At 39.8% G+C, this 18,346-nt stretch overlaps 1 protein-coding gene across 1 annotated transcript in view; it reads right to left on the reverse strand.

The window, feature by feature from the left end:
* The window catches only part of LOC150089197 (tyrosine-protein phosphatase 10D-like), a 315,903-nt gene that overhangs the window by 117,753 nt on the left and 179,804 nt on the right, over nucleotides 1-18,346 (reverse strand). Inside the window, exon 13 of the mRNA XM_090389780.1 lies at nucleotides 17,150-17,428. Within this exon, the coding sequence (XP_090245906.1) occupies nucleotides 17,150-17,428 (279 nt within the window). The remainder of the gene's footprint in view (nucleotides 1-17,149; nucleotides 17,429-18,346) is intronic.

Genomic DNA, 18,346 nt, shown 5'->3' on the forward strand with positions numbered 1-18,346 from the left:
GTTATGCCTATAAAGTTATAGCATAATATACAGTGCACACTACTTATTGTGATCCCGGATTATCATTCATGTAATGTTAACTTTTCCGAACTCTTGATCAGGCGTATACTAATACATAGAAAAAAAAGCTATTTATTGTAATCAGTACTTCAGTTTTTGTCATTACTTTTGATAGTGCACATGTCGAGCAGTGGTGATTACAAAAGATCAAGATTTGTTCTTCAACTCTGATATGTTGCATAGCTAGTTACTGCTGTTGCTTTGTACAGTTCATATGGGTGCAGTGTCATTCCTCCCATGAAAGAAAGTACTGTATCTGCACTCCTACCCACTGACTGTTTTACAGTAAATCATTATCCCTTTTCTAATTCTTGATTTAGAAAAGTACTGATTTTTAATATTTTCTTATTTATTTTTTTTTAAATGGTTTGTATGGATTTTCAGAAACATGAGTTTCATTTTCATTGATGACTTTCTCGAAGTAGTGGACAGTTAAATTAAAGTATTTTATATTGCTTGAAATTAAAGTTTTCTTTCTGTTTACTTCCAGTTTTTTTTATGTACACATTTCTGCTCTGCATCAGTATACAACGTTGAACAGATGCATTCTTATTTCTTCAGTTACTGTTATCAGTTTAGCTGATGATGTTGTTGTTGTTGCTATGGAGTTTTAAAACATATAGGCTGCCAGGGCCATATTGTGTTTTTCTAATGGTGAATATGAAAAAAATAACTATATTTTATGATATATTCCTATCCGGTTTAGGAAAGTAAATAGTTCTTTTTTATTAGGATCATCTCCCAGAATCTGCAATAAATTTATTGATGACTGTATGTGCAGATGTTACGAAAGTGGGGACAGTCCACTAACAAATGGCAAATGGTCAGTTGTACTTGACATGATGTACATTGGAGAGCACTGTCATTAGTTAATAGATACATACACATGAGTGAGATGAGTATGCCCAATCCTTAGCCTTCCTAAAATGGTTTCTTCTCGTCTTCTTTCCCAGAAGCTGGAGAGCCACAGCTTTGGTTCTGGTTTTATTTTGTATAGTTTGTTTCCTGGATAACCTCTCCAGATTAGTGACCAGCTATTGTAACAGGCTTTACTGAGAACATTTTTATAATCGGTATACTGAGTTTGATATACTAAGTATATCAAACGGTATATAATCGGTATACTGTATGATAATCGGTATACTAAGTCTGCAAAAAAAAAAGAGTAGTATCTGGTTGTTTGGCTACAAGATCTGCTCTTTCATTTCCTGTTATTCCACAATGTCCTAAAATCCAGCAGAATGTCACAGTTTGGTTTGACTCATCACAAGCAAGTTAGAATGAATTTGTTTTTTTACAGGGTGAGAGGAGTTGGTATTACCACTTATGGCAGAGGCAGCACTGAGTGAGTCAGTGTATATTAAGGCAGGTGTAATTAGAAGCTCAGTGTGATCCAGAGCCAACTTTATAGAATAAAGCTCAGCAGTGAAGATACTGCATTCTACAGAGAAAGAAGTTATGAATGATGGGAAGTTTGCTGCAGCACCCACTTGGGTCTCAGTTTTTGAACCGTCTGTATAGATCTTACAGGCCTGTGAATTAGAAGCAGAGTGAGTTCCATGTAACTGTGCGATATTGAAGGGAGACAAGGTGTTCTTTCTCCACTGTTGAAAATAGTCATTGTAAATTGCAGGGATATTTGTAAACGATGGATCAGGCTGTATATTGCCGATTTCTATGTTCCACGTTTGAATCAGTTCTTTAAGTCTAAGTGCAGCAGGTCTGTTTTCATTTGGTTTACTGTTGTAAAATGACTCCCATTCAGTATTGTATAAACATATCCAACTAGGGTGAGAGGGAAGACTGGATTTTTGCAGCATACATCAAGAGCAATGTTTTCCTCCAAATATGTAAGGGAGGTTCGTGGGCTTCAATGTAAAGGCTCTGAATTGGGGAGGTTCTGAAGGCACCTAGAGAAACTCGAAGCACACTGTGCTGGATGGTATTAATCGCTCTAAAGTACTCTTCCTCTGAGAGCCATACACTGGAGAACTTTAGCCCAAACTGGACCTGATGAGAGCTCTATAAAGATCGATAAGCATATGCCAATCAGCACCCCATGACATGGATGATACACACACCGATGGATATTCAATTTCTTCAAGTAGATGGTTCGAAGATAACCCACACGTGCTTGATTGTTTATTATTTAGTTTTTAGGAGCTAGCAACTAAGGCCATATTGCTCCGGGATATGCGGTGGTCATTCCCTGACCTTTCCGCATCCTCCGTATTTGGTGGTGACGGGCTTGAACCCCGGTCTAATCAAGAAGCGTGTGACATGACACGTGCTTGAAAGTTCAGTTTTCTATCTAGTATCAGACCAAGAAAACGGACAGTGTTAGCAAGCAGAACTGGCACATTTTTTATCTTTAGCTCAGGATCAGGATGAAGCGAACGTAGTTTATAGAAATGAGTGGTTGTGGATTTCTGTTCGGCGAGATGGTATCCGTGTCCAGGATTCTATTCTGTTTAGAGCAATTTGCAACTGTCTTTCGATAGTGTTCATACTTTGTGATTGGCACACTGAGGTCATCTGCATACATGTATACTTTTTACTTAATAGTTTTTGGAAGATCCAGTATATTGTTGACCCTAATCGCAAACAGGCTTGGACTCAGTATGGAACCCTGTGGGACACCCTCTTCTTGAATATGAGATGCTGATAGAATGTTTTGATATCAGACTTGAAAAGTACATAACTTTAGAAAGTTCTAAATGATTTCAGGAAGATAGCCTCTCAGCTCGAATGCTTTCTTAACATCCAAGTTTACCATCATGGGATGTTGCCTCCTGATGAAGGTGTTACGTATGTCAGATTCAATTTTTACAAGTAAATCTAGAATGGACCTGTTTGTATGGTCATATTGGTGATCTGAAAGAAGATTTTGGGAGTTTAGAATCCAGGTGAGTGTCTTATGCACGATCCCTTTGAAGATTTTACCCAAACAGCTTGTCAATGATATCGGTCTGTAATTCTCAACTAGAGATGGATCTTTGTGCACATGTGACCCCAATTCACAAAGGAGGATCAAAGGACAACACAAGTAATTATAGACCTGTTAGTTTAACTTCTATTCCAGGAAAATTAATAGAGGTACTGGTTAAAGAAGCAGGATCATATAGACAAGATTTCAGTTATAGCACGGACACAGCATGGTTTTGTTAAGGGAGTCTTGCCTGACCAATTTGATTGGATACTATGATGTGGTCACAAAGGAATTGGATGCAGGGAATAACTTTGATATCATATATTTGGATTTTAGAAAGGCTTTTGATACTGTTGCACATGGAAGACTGCTGAACAAATTGGAGCAGTGTGGAATTGGAGGCAAATTGCTGCTATGGATAAAGGGACGGTTGAGTGGGAGAAGACAGAGAGTGGTAATTAATGGACATTGCTCATCGAGAACTAATGTTATTAGTGGAGTCCCTCAGGGTTCAGTGTTGGGTCCATTGTTGTTTTCTGTATTTATAAATGATATTGATGATGGTATATCAAGCTTAATGTCCAAGTTTGCAGATGATACGAAAGTTGGCAGGGTAGTTAAGGACACAATGACAGTACGCTGCTGCAACAGGATCTAGAAAAGTTGAGCAGATGGGCTGAGAAGTGGCAAATGAAGTTTAACATTGACAAATGTAAAGTACTACATATGGGAAGCAGTAACCCCAGAGTGACATATCAACTCTGTGGCACTACACTGACAGTGGTAGAGAACAAAAAGGACCTGGGGTAATTGTGCAGGCAGATATGAAGTTTTCAGAGCAGCGTAGACGGTCTGCAAGAGTAGCTCATAGTGCCTTGTCAATGATATACAGGAATTTTTCTAGCAGGGATAAGGAGGTGATTATCCCCTTGTATAAGGCAATGGTCAGGCCACACCTTGAGTACTGTCTGGAGGTCTCATTTTAAGGAGGATGTAGAGCTGTTGGAATGAGTACAGAAAAGCGAAACAAGATTAGTGAATGGAACAAAGGATTGTTCTTAGAAAGAAAGGCTTAAATTTTGCAAATTAGTGTCTAGAGACTAGGCACCTGTGAGGTGATCTGATTATCTGATTGAGGTGTATAAAGCCTTGAATGGTTTGAGCATGTTCAATGCTGATGGGATTTTGACTCTTGCTCAGAATAATCACCTGAGAGGGCATAAATTCAAAGTGAGGAAAGATAGATGTGCGGAAGTTTGCCCTTAGCCAACAGGTAGTTGGTTGGTGGAACAGACTTCCATCCTTTGTTGTGGAAGTTGATAGCCTAAATAAATTTAAGGCTGAGCTGGATGGGTTTTTGGAACGAATGGAGGGGTGAAATGGGTTCCTTTTTTTTTTTTTTTTTTTTTTTTTTGGCTGATGCTGCATAAGCTTGCTTTCTTGCATCAGATGCCTCTACTAATGCTAAATGCAAAGTACTGTATATGGGTAGAAGCACTTCCTAATTCATTTCACAAATATACGTGGTCTCAATTCTAATCTCAACAATGTCCATTTCCACTTGCAGTCTGCCAAACCCCATGTACTTTTTCTGACAGAATCTCAGTTATTGGTTGATTCAACTACTGCTCATCTCAGATGCCCAAATTATTCGCTGTATGATTCTTTTCGCCTCAAAGGTGGTACTTGTGCATATGTCCGTTCTGATATTCCCTGTCAGAGACTTGGCAATTTGGAATCTCCTCTCTCTGATCTTCTCTGTGAAATTCATCTGTTGTCTCTACCGTTCTTCCAACTGCACTAATCACTTGGAGCTCTTTGACTTCCTCTCTTTACAACTTGACTTTCTCCCGTCCAACTTTCCTAAACAGTGAGGTAATTTTCCTTGGTGATTTTAATGTTCACAACTCCAGCTGGCTTCTGTTTTCTAGTCACACCGACCCAGCTGGTCGAGATGCTAACGCTTTTGCAATTACTAATGACCTGGCACAGATTGTTCATTTACCTACAAGAATACTGGACAATCCTAAATCATACAGCCAATACGCTTGATCTTTTTCTCACAAACAACCCTTCTAAGTACACGGTCGAAGTGAGAGGTCCTTTAGGCACTTCAGATCACAACTTGGTGGTTGTCTCTTCTCCAACGGAACCTTTATCTCATAGCTATTCCCAAACTCGTGTTGTTTGGCATTACAAGAATGCAAAATGGGATGACCTGCGAGACTTCTTTTCTTTTCCCTGGTCGGATGACTGTTTCAAAACTTCTGATGTCAACGTTTGCTCAGATCGTGTCAGTGAAATTATTCTTGCAGGAATGGAATCCTTTATCCCACACTCCACTTTAAAATCTCAACCTTTATCTAAACCTTGGTTTTCCAATAAATGTGCTAAGGCTGTTCAAGAGAAGAATGTTGCCTATCGTAATTGGCTTGTTTCTAATTCTTCAGTTTCATTTTCTGCGTACATCAAAGCTCACAACAATTGTAAAGCAACTATTAATCAGTCCAAACTAGAGTTTGAACAGGCTAAGAGTCGAAAACTTGCTTCTTACCCTAATGGTAGCCGAGCATTCTGGTCTCTTGCCAAAGCTATTGGCCGCAACTTTTGCCCATTTCTGCTCCCACCTCTGTCCAAACCAGATGGTTCTGTTGTCACTTCAGCCAAGGATAAAGCTGACCTGCTAGCATCCCATTTTTCTTTCAACTCATATATTAATGATCTTGGTAAAACACCTCCCACTATTCCCAACACGCTTCATTCAATGCCTCCTGTGGTCTTCCGTCAAAAGGATGTCAGAAGGATTTTGAAAAATCATGATGCTAAGAAAGCTCCAGGTCCCGATGGTATTTCTTCACTTGTTCTCAAAACCTGTGCTCCTGAACTTACTCCTATTCTTTGCCGCCTTTTTTCACTTTCTTATTCCAAAGGTGTTTTTCCTTCTGCTTGGAAATTTACTCATATCCAGCCAGTTCCTAAAAAGGGTGACAAATCCCTCCCATCCAATTATCATCCCATTGCAATTACTTCTACTCTTTCTAAAGTAATGGAGAAATCAATTAACCACCAACTCTTAAACTAACTAGAAACCTTCCATCTGACAACGATCGCCAGTATGGATTCCGTCAGTGTCGATCCACTGACAGTGATATTCTGGCTTATGTTACCCATATATGGACTAATTCAATGGAAAGGTTCGGTGAAACACAAGTAGTTGCTCTTGACATCTCAAAGGCTTTCGATCGTGATTGGCATAAAGGTCTTCTAAACAAGCTTCCATCTTATGGTTTGCCAACTGTTTTTAGTAATTGGTTATTCAGTTTTCTTTCTGATCGTTCACTGAGGGTGATGGTAGATGGCTCTCTGTCTTCTAACGTCTCCACTAATGCCGGTGTCCCCCAAGGTTCAGTTCTTTCCCCCCACTCTTTTCCTCTTGTATATTAATGACTTTCTTCCATTGACTGGAAATCCTATCCATAGTTTTGCCAATGATAGCACATTGCATTCCACTTTCCATTTTGAGAAACCTTGTCCTGCTGAATCAGCTTCAACTTTTCGAAAATCTGCTACCAATTCCTTAAATTCCGATCTTCAGGTAATTCTCCAGTGGGGTAAAGACAACTTAGTTTATTTCAACCCTTCTAAAACTCAGTCTTGTTTTATATCTCGCAAAAAGGATTCTTCTGCTCCTATGGTTATCTTTAGTGATACTCCGAATTCTAGGCAAAATGATATATCTCTTTTGGGGATTACCCTGACTTCTAATCTCTCTTGCCACAAGCACATTACAAATATTGCTTCCTCTGCATCTAAAAAACTTGGTTTTCTCTTTTGCTGTCGGCGTTACTTTTCTTCCAAACAGCTGCTCACTCTGTATAAATCACAAATCCGCCCTGCCATGGAATATTGTTCCCACATCTGGGGCAGAACCCCCAAAACTTCTCTCAGGCTTCTTGATTCCATTCAGAAGAGGGCAGTTAGGTTAATTAATGATTCATCTCTAACAGAGACTCTCCACTTGCTGTCTCATAGACGTACTGTTTCTGCTACATGCCTCTTCTACAGATACTTCCATGGGCACTGTTCTTCTGAATTGGCTTCTATAATTCCCACTCTCTCTTTCAAAACAGTCCGAAGACGTGCCGCCACCAGCGAACATCCATTTATTGTCCAACTCCAAACTCACAGAACCAACTTCTCATCTTCCTCGTTCATTCATTCAACTGCCGTTTTCTGGAACAACCTTCCTTCCTTCATACGTATTTCCTGAAAATTACAGTCTACAGAAATTCAAGTCCAGTGGCAACAAATATCTCTTTTCGGCTTCTCAACTCTCCAACCCAAGCACGGTACTAAGTACTATAGGTTCTAATACCTCTCGTGTTTGTGGTTTACATATAAAAAAAAAAAAAAAAAAAACCCAGAGAAACGTACCAGCTGTGTGGTAATACACTTAAGCTGGTAGAAAATGAAAAAGATCTGGGAGTAATTGTGCAGTCAGATATGAAGTTTTCTGAGCAATGCAGACAGGCTGCCAGGGCAGGTCATGGGGTTTTGTCAATGATATACAGGAATTTTGCTAGCAGGGAAAAGGAGGTGATTGTCCCTCTGTATAACCATCAGGCCACGCCTTGAGTACTGCATACAGGTCTAGAGGCCTCATTTTAGGAAGGATGTAGATTTGCTTGCGCATGTACAGAGAAGGGCAAGAAGATTGGTGAATGGAATGAAGGGTTTCTCTTACCAAGAGAGGCTTAATTTCTGCAAATTACAGCGGCTGGAGACTTTACACCTGCGAGGTGATCTCATCGAGGTGTATAAGGCCTTAATGGGCTGAGCACACTGAATTTGGATGGGATTCTTCCACTTGTTCAGATTACGAACCTAAGGGGGCATAAATTGAAAATGAGGAAAGACAGAGGTAGAATAGATGTGCGGAAATTTGCCTTTAGCCAGTGGGTGGTTAATTGCTGGAACAAACTTCCATCTGTCATTGTGGAAGTTGATAGGTTAAGTAAATTTAAGGAGGAACTGGACAAACATTTGGAGGGAATTGTTTTGTAATTTTTTTTTTTTTTGGATGATGTTGCATAAGCTTATTTGGAGATTTGCTCATGGATTCCTTGAGCAAATCTCCAATTGGTTATATGGAAGAGAGTGATTAAAAAGTACGTCAAAAATTGAAATATTCAATTTTTGACGTACTTGATTAGTTTTAATGGTCACATAAGAGGAAGAAGCAGAAATATTATAGGAAGATTCTGCTAAAGCATTTGCAATGTCGGCAGAAGAGGATAGGTCCTTCTCATTACATTGCATTATTGGAGACTGTAACAGTAGAAATTTTCCATTGAGAACTTGTATTTTTTTTCCAGATAATCCGCGTGTCAGTATTTTTCTTAATAGTTGAGGCAAAGGTAATCCAGGAGTCACGTTTTGCTTTTTTTCTAATTTGTCTTGCTCTGGCTCTGAGTTTTTTTGAAAACAATTAGGTAGGCAGTAGTTGGTAATTTTCGAAATTGGTTCCAAGCACGGTTTTTTTCTCTTTTAGCTTTGGAGCAATCTTCATTCCACCATTGGTTTTGATGTAAGCGTTTGCACTGGTCAGATTTTGGAATGGAAATTTCAGCAGCCAATAACATATGGCTGGTAATGTGTTTGGTTACGTCATCAATATGTTGTTGCTGTACATACTATTTGTTGAGTAGGACCCAAGTAGAGTAAAATAAATTTATTTCTTAGTTGGTGTGAAAAGCCTAGTAGCTTCCAAGATTAATTCTTTGAATGCTTCCCATTTAGAATTTGCTGTTGGTAACGTCATCAGTTGGTCCCACTGTACAGAATTTGAAAACTGTCTGAGACCACCATAGTCACCTTTACGAAAGCAAAAACCCTTCCCTTTACGCCTGATGGTAGTTACCTCTTTGAATAAATCCCACATCAGCACACTGTGGTGAATGCCACCTAGTGGTTCCTTTAACTGCAAATTCTTAATGCATGAAGAATCACTACTGATAATTAGATCAAGAGTATTACTCTCTCTCTCTCTCTCTGGTTGCTTCTCGAACATGCTACTGTAGAAAACAATCGTCCAATAAATCCACAAAAGCCTTGCTAGTGTGCAAATGGACCAACCCACAAGTTCCAGTCAATATCTGGAAAGTTAAAATCCCCCCATTACAAGACATTCTCATTTACTGGCGCACTATTTCTCTGCACAACTGTTCATTGTACTCATCAGAGTCATGAAGCCTATAACATGCTCCTACTCTCATTTTCCCTTTCCCAGTGCTTCACATCAAACTGACTCAACATTGCACTGTCCATGAATGTCAACTAGATGCACTTCCTTAGATTTTTATGTTTCTTAAGTAATAACCCCTCCTCCCTTCCTATCTGTCTATCCTTTCTGTACTCCCCAAATTCCAATTCTGCATTCCTTATATCTGTGTGACTCCACATCTTTGATATCCCAACAATATCTGCCTTTGATGTTTTGACCAACACCTCAAATTCATCAAATTTATTTACTAAACTCCTAGCATTGGTGTACATGCACCTGTTTTTATTCTTAGCTTGTTTACCAGGCTGCTGCTCATTCCAATAGAAGCAGTGCAATAATCACTTTCACCTCTGTCAGCGGCTACCGTTAATCTATCAGTCCGTGTATCCCCTCCCCAAGCTAGCAGCTTTCCGATCCACCTAACACTGCCTCATATGTTCATGAATCACTCTTCAACCCTGGTCAATCTGCCACAAGGAAATCACACACTCTGGAAGAACCAGGTTATAACAACAAAAGTGCAAACCAACCAATCGCTACGTCATTGTCACCACAAATAACAGGACCAGACTCACTGAACAGACCCTCTACATTTTAAGTGACAATTGGCTGGAACAGGCATCCCAAGTGCAACCAGACTCAGACCATAACTAAGACAAACTGGAAGATGGGACACCGTTCCGATGAATGACATTTCTTAGACCAGACTGGACTCACCAAACAGGAACTCCTAAGAAGACTTGCCACAGCTTTGATGTTCAAAGCCATCTTGGCTTTCAAAACCATGTTCCCTTGCATGGTCCTTCCTTCCCCTTTCTTCCTAGCGGGAGGAGCTGACAGTCTCTTTGCCTCCTCCTCCACTGATCCCTCCTTCCCTCTGGTGGGGCATGGGCCTGCCCCACTGACACCTTGGGTTGCCTTCTCTATTGACCCCATATTTCTGTCTGTTTCACCCCAGCCTTAATTCTCCCCCCCCCTTGCTCTCTCTTCAAAATTTACATGACTAGCATTCAAACCAACATCTAGTAATTGTACCCCACACTCAAATTTAATTAACACAATTTTTAATTACCTCAGCTAACCGTATTTCTTCTTCTCCCCCACCCCTCTTTTTAGGTCCTTGCCACTGAAACCTCAGGAAATTAGGTGGCAGGACCTGCCAGAGTAAATAACTATAATACTGGTGTACCTATTCTGCCTTCACAGGGCAGAGTGTGGACAATGTTGGATCCCATTAGGGGCCCAACGGCTAAATGACCAGAGGAACAATGGTACACAACACTACACATATACAAAATCCATACACTTTTAAACCTCTTGCATTGACAGTGTTCTGTTTCACACTGTCTACAATGTATACTACGTGGAGATTGGGGGAAACCCCTACTACTTTCCCGTGCCGTTTGACACTAAACACACTCTACACTCTTCAACCTCTATAATCACAGTTTGGCAATGGGACAATTCCCAACAGATTGGAAGCTTCTGTTAAGCTTCTGTTAAGCTTCTAATCAAAAACCCCAGCAAACCACTGCACCTACTGGAGTCATATCGACCCACTGCCTTGCTCTCAGTGTTGAGCAAGGTCTTTGAGCAACTCCTCCGAGAAAGAATAGAAAAGTATTACAACTTTGCACAACTTCCACCGCCAAACCATTATGGTTTCAGGGCACAAAGAAGCACAACAGATGCACTAGGAAACATTGCTCTGGCACTTCAAAACTGTCAGAGAAAATATTTGCTGCTTATCTCAGTTGATTTCGCTGGGGCATTCGACACCCTTTGGTGGCCGAGCGTCCTCGGCTGAGGAGGAGGAGGAGGATGGAACTGCCCCAAAAGCTACCACTCAAATAGAAGAGTTATCGTTAAGACACCCTTTGCCAAACTTGAACGACAAATATATAGGGGTTGCCCACAGGGCTTTTGGAACTATGTGCTGGATGAATTTCTGGCAATGGATCTGGGGGGGGGGGGGGATGTCCGAGTGCAGGCTTTTCGGATGATTTCACATTGCTCATAGCTGGAAACTCTAGGACGCAGATTGAAACTGCTGCCAACAATGCCCTGACTGTTCTGCAACACTGAAACAAGCTATATCGTCTACAAATATCACCGATCAAAACTCAATCCATCTTGCTAAAAGGGCATCTTGCTCTAACGAGACCGCCACTAATCAAAAAACAGCAGACTCTCGATTAACAGGGATCGGATTAACCGGGACACGTCAAGACTCCAAATTAAAAAAAATAATAATAACGATCAACCAGAAATCATAAAATTCAAGTAATAACTAGAATAGGTATAAACAGATATTTTGGAAGTAAATAAATGACAAGTGGCATTATGAGTTGTCATTGGGAGATTAGTGTACCTATTATCTTGCAACCCCCGCTGTCTTCACACACACCGCTCAAACAAACCAAACAAACAAAAAAAAAAAAAAAAAACCCCAAATGTTTAGTTTGTTTTAGTGTGTTGCGTTGATTGTTCTGTTCTATTGCAGCACAAAAAGACATTTTGTTTTGTTATTTATGTCAGGGATGTCGAAAATTTTTTTAGTTTTTTTTTTTTTTGTTTAGAAACTGTGAGCTGGCAGACATCACCTAGTGTATGGATTAGCAGAGGACCCACACGGTGTGCACCCCATGCGGCACAACATCGCTTCACAATAAATGTGTGGACAGGTATGGTCGGTGACTGCTTAGTCGGCCCATACCTGTTACCATCCCGCATGGACTAAACTAAATATCGGATCTTTCTTGAACAAGTTCTACCAGGGTTACTTGACTATGTTCCAGCAAATGTGAGACGCAACATTTGGTTTCAACATGATGGGGTGCCTGCCCATTATGGAAGGTGTGTTCGTGACTATTTGAACAGGCGTTTTGGGCATTGATGGATTGGCCATGGTAGACCTGTTGCCTGGCCCCCACTCTCACCTGATTTATTGAGCCTTGATTTCTTTCTGTGGGTGGCCCTCAAATCTATTGTGTATGAATCGCCTGTGGAGACGGAAATGGATCTCGTAGCGAGACTCGTCTGTGCTGCTGCTGCTATTGTCAAAGAAACTCTAGGTGTGTTCGACCATGTCCGCCAATCCATGCTGCGTTGGTCACACATGCATCGCGTTTCATGGTGGAACCTTCGAGCATCTGTTGTAACATCATAAAATGCATCCATCTTGTACTCCATTGTTAATATTATGTCAAATAAATGTTTGCCACTAATTACTATCTTGTGTCATTTCTGCTTCTTGTGCCCCTGCTACTACTTTCCCGTGACGTTTCCGGTTATGGGTTCCTATGCGATTCGCATTCCTTTAGATGTTACCTACCTCCTCTAAACGTTTGTACCAATATTTTTGAGACACCGTATATACCCACAGTAATTAGATAGTATGAATCAGAGCTGTAATAACTCAATATGTTCTACGTTGATAATAATATTAGTAAATAAATAAGAGGAGTTAACCTCAATATAGTACGTGGAACACTTCCGTATGATACCCTCCAGAAATTAAAACGGAAAAAACGAAAAAATCGACAACTTACCGGAACATTAAAGTAAAATATAAATAATTAAATAATCAATTTAACACAATTCAAAATCAATTTAAACAGGCGTTTTGGGCATCGATGGATTGGCCGGGGTGGACCCGTTGCCTGGCCCCCACACTCACCTGATTTATCGAGCCTTGATTTCTTTCTGTGGGGAGCCCTCAAATCTATCGTGTATGAATCGCCTGTGGAGACGGAAATGGATCTCGTAGCGAGACTCGTCTGTGCTGCTGCTGCTATTGTCAAAGAAACTCTAGGTGTGTTCGACCATGTCCGCCAATCCATGCTGCGTTGGTCACACATGCATCGCGTTTCATGGTGGAACCTTCGAGCATCTGTTGTAACATCATAAAATGCATCCATCTTGTACTCCATTGTTAATATTATGTCAAATAAATGTTTGCCACTAATTACTATCTTGTGTCATTTCTGCTTCTTGTGCCCCTGCTACTACTTTCCCGTGACGTTTCCGGTTATGGGTTCCTATGCGATTCGCATTCCTTTAGATGTTACCTACCTCCTCTAAACGTTTGTACCAATATTTTTGAGACACCGTATATACCCACAGTAATTAGATAGTATGAATCAGAGCTGTAATAACTCAATATGTTCTACGTTGATAATAATATTAGTAAATAAATAAGAGGAGTTAACCTCAATATAGTACGTGGAACACTTCCGTATGATACCCTCCAGAAATTAAAACGGAAAAAACGAAAAAATCGACAACTTACCGGAACATTAAAGTAAAATATAAATAATTAAATAATCAATTTAACACAATTCAAAATCAATTTAAACAGGCGTTTTGGGCATCGATGGATTGGCCGGGGTGGACCCGTTGCCTGGCCCCCACACTCACCTGATTTATCGAGCCTTGATTTCTTTCTGTGGGGAGCCCTCAAATCTATCGTGTATGAATCGCCTGTGGGGACGGAAATGGATCTCGTGGCGAGACTCGTCTGCGCTGCTGCTACTGTCAAACTCCAGGTGTGTTCGACCGTATCCGCCAATCCACGCTGCGTCGGTGTCACGCATGCATTGCGTCTCATGGTGGAACCTTCGAGCATCTGTTGTAACATCATAAAATGCATCCATTTCATACTCCATTGTTAATATTATGTCAAATAAATGTTTGCCACTAATTAGTCTTATGTCATTTCTGCTTCTTGTGCCTTTGCTACTACTTTCCCGTGACGTTTCCGGTTATGGGTTCCTATGCGATTCACATTCCTTTAGATGTTACCTACCTCCCCTAAACATTTGTACCAATATTTTTGAGACACATATATATATATATAAAGCAGGACAATTTAAAAGTAAATTGTCCAATTCAGATATGTATGTATTAATAGCTTGTAAAAACTTAAAAACTGCTGACACATGGTCATTGTCTCATAAAATCTGACTGAGTGTATAAGGTCCAGTCGGATGAGTAAAAATGGCAAAATATATATATTGCGAATATGGGTAAAATTAACGCAATCTATTAAAATAAGCTTTATTGATAAAATGGTGTCGCAAGACTCGCACATAGGAGGGTCATTTGCAGAAACGAATGTGTTAGATGACTGTGTCCTATGCAGAGTCGAGCAAGGACAACTTCCTTGCTACAATTCCTGCACAGGCCATGTTTCTATTACAGGCTTTATCTGGTATAATTTATTTGTTCTCTCTCTCTCTCTCTCTCTCTCTCTCTCTCTCTCTCTCTCTCTCTCTCTCTCTCTGCCATAGTTCTTGCCATTGGGAATATATCTTGTTGTGTATTATTCGCCTGTAATCTTATTGCATATTATTTGCCTGGGAGCTGCTGATTTGGCTGCAGTGTCAGCCAAAGGTCAACTTTTTATCAAACACGAGTCCCAAGAATTTTGTGTCTGACACTATTGGAATAGCATTTTGTCCGAGCCTTAATTCAGATTCAGGATGAAGATTATGCTTACGATAAAAGTGTACGCAAACGGTCTTCTGCGGTGAGAACCTAAATCCATTAGCAAGTGCCCAGAAATTAAGGCATTGAATGGCTTGTTGCAGTTGTCTTTCAATAATCCTCAAGTTGCACGACTGACAAAATATGCTAGTCATCAACATAGAGGGCACTGTTTACAGTTGGAGGAAGCTGATCTGTGATGGAACTTACTTTGATGGCAAAAAGGGTGACACTTAATACTGATCCTTGTGGTACTCCCTCTCTTGGCAAAAGGAATGAGAGAGTGAAGATCCCACACGAACTTGGAAAGACCGGTTGGCACGAAAGTTTTTAATTAAAATAGGGAGATGCCCTCTAAGACCAAGCCTATGCAAATCTTTTAAGATGCCGAATCTCCAAGTTGTGTCATACGCTTTCTCCATGTCAAAGAATACTGACACCAAATGTTCTCGTTTTAGGAAAGCATCCCGGATGGATGTTTCCAGTCTAATTAAGTGATCAAGAGTTGATCTGTTTTTATAGAAGCCGCACTGGATGCTGGAGAGAGGATCATTCAATTCTAAACACCACATTAACTGAAAATTAACCATTCTCTCCAGGATTTTGCACAGACAGCTAGTCAGAGCTATAGGATAATAATTAGTAGGAAATTTAGGATCCTTTCCTGGCTTCACAAAGGCAAGCACAATTGCCATGCGCCAGGAATCCAGAAAATGCTCTTTTATATAGATTCTGTTATACAGAACAAGCAGATCCATAGATGTTGGTGTGAGAGAGAGAGAGAGAGAGATGTTTAAATATTTCATAATGAATGCCATCTGGTCCAACAGCACTTGCCTTGGAAAGAAGATAGAGAGCTATTTTTAGTTCCTGCAGAGTAAAAGGCACGTTGTAGGGACAAAGGCTTTTTGGTGTGAAATTTAGTGCCTGTTTTTCTCTTTTATGTTTCAGGACCAGGAAATCTGGGGAATAGGAAGATATCCCATATATGTTTGAGAATGTTTCCCCAAGAGCATTGGCTATTGCAGATGATGCAGTCACGTACGTCACAGAAAATATCATCCATGCAGCTGCCAATACCATTCCAAAAACATCTGCCCAGTTTCCATCTTTTTCCAAACCATGGTGGAATTCACAATGCACAGCAGCAAAAAAGGCTCAAAACAAAGCTTGGGGGATATTCCGCCGATATCCTACCACTATCAATCTAATAGCCTTCAAATGTGCACAAGCCAAAGCACACTACATTCGCCATCAGAGTTAAAAGGAATCATGGATCCGTTTTACATCATCTATTACTCAGTCTACCAGCGCTAAGGTAGTCTGGGATAAAATCCAAAAATTGAAGGGAAATAAATGGTGGATCCATTATATTGTAGGATCGGTGAAGGGTGAGATGTATATTTCCCTTCATTTTTCGGATTTTATCCCAGACTACCTTATCAATTTCTTGAACCAAAAATATGCACACAATGCACTCCACATTTTTGATGAAATATAAGTACAAACAAGAAGCCAAACCAGAAATGGAAACATCAATGCAGCAAGAACTGCTTGGCATGACTAGTTGTCCTCCTCTTCCTTCTGTTTACACTTCTAAGTGACCCCCCTCCCCCACCCCCTCACAGCTGTGCTTTTCCAACTCCTCTCCACCTTTTTTTGGTTCTGTTACTTGGTTCTGGGAAGTGACTTTTCCTACGGACTGGGGAGGGGGACAGATTTCATTTTCATTTTGTTGGTTGTCTTGGTGACTGGGCTCTCTCTCTCTCTCCCATCCTCCACAGTGATTACAATTCCTCTGAGGTTAGTCTGGCTTTGATCGCTATGTTCCCCAAAACACGTTGCAAATGTTTGAGGTACAGATCATGCATGCACACATCTCTAAAAAACTGTGTCCATTCTAAGATTATCTTTGCTCATTACCTCAGATACAAAATCTGCAAATGATTGCTTGGTCTGCCGTGTGGAACAATATTAACCCTACTCTTGCTGACACCCACCCCTTAGGGTATCAGACTGCACTCACCACATATCACCATCCACCAATCCCAGTTGACTTCCATCACAGTATATGATGCATTTTATTCCTTCTATTCTCCTCTGCATAGGTTTACCGCCACTAACTTAGATTAATAGAATAGCCAGACTCCCCCCACCAATGCTTTCATTCCCTTCAATGTATGCATGGAGAAAAAAAATTTACAACGTGCAAACCTTACCAGGAAGAAACCTATCCCCCTAAAAATAAATAAATAATTTAAAAAATTGGCATGAAAGTACATGCATGTAAGTGTATGTGTTAATGAGAAATAGTTAATTTAAAAAAAATACCAAATCACTGCTATATAAAATAAATGAATGATAAAAATTTAAACATTAAATCAACTTACATAATCTTGCTTGGCGATAAATGGGAATGCTATAAACTCCACCACTGACAGTCCATATGCTGATATTATACAAATGTCCAGGAACTAAATTGTCAAAGAAGACAGAACGGTTGGTGTCATTATATAACACTTCTTGTGCAGGAACATTTGTACCAGTCAGTTGAAAGCGATATCTGTCAAACACAACACGATGTACAGGCGTAGGCGTATAATTGATTCGTAAAGTTTTTGTGTTATGATCATCGATGATAATATGGATAACTGAATCTATAACTGGCACTGTTAAAGATAAAAACGAAAGACTATCACATAATTATTTACTAATAAATGAATGAATGAAGAACATAAGCAATTTGTAGTGGTAGTAATTAGTAATCCTGTTCAGTTTTATTTTTTATCAACTTATTTTGATTTAATTTTGCCATTTAATAGTGATGTTTGCCTTCCAAAATACCAGCAATTTTCTATGAGAATCAAAATGACAAAACAGAAAATGCAGAGAAATTCATATAGAAATAACTTAATTAAAGGCATTCAATTCAGTAATTCATCACTAAAAGAATAGCAAGAGAAATAACGTGTAGGGCCTCTTTTGGCCTATAATATGGCACTCAGTCTTTGTGAAACACTTTCCACCCATTTATAATTTGTCAGTGGAAATATTTTTTGAGTCATAGAGAAGAATAGTAGCAACTGTTAGGAAAACGATGGTGGCCTCAACGAGTAAATACTCATTCTCATAGGGATTCTGCTGAAATCATATCAGAGTTATGAGCATCTGTCCATTAACGTCTTATTATTTTTCCAGTAAATACACGTAGAAGTAACCAAGTCATTACATACTAAGCTTTGTAATAGGAGCACTGTCCTTTTGAAAAATTTAACATAGCAGTGGCCACCCCGTGAATCGTAACAAATATATAGCAATACTCCACATAGCACTGATAACTGGTACTGAAACTGTTCCGTGTTAAGTGAAACCATGCTCGGTGAGGTATAATTATAATGGATTTTAATTGAATGCGTACCAGAGAAACAGCCTACAAACAAATTATAATAAATCGATAAACAACTTGCGCTTGATAGCCAATTAAAAGGATTTGAAATAAAAAATATTGCAAAAATTTTATTAATGAAAAGGTAACATCATGAGATGTGAAAAAAGCTTTATTATTTATTTAGGTATTTCAATAATGA

The sequence above is a fragment of the Mastigoproctus giganteus genome, chromosome 2 (genome assembly GCF_048544385.1).
Source record: "Mastigoproctus giganteus isolate SK-2022 chromosome 2, ASM4854438v1, whole genome shotgun sequence".
Lineage (NCBI taxonomy): Eukaryota > Metazoa > Arthropoda > Arachnida > Uropygi > Thelyphonidae > Mastigoproctus > Mastigoproctus giganteus.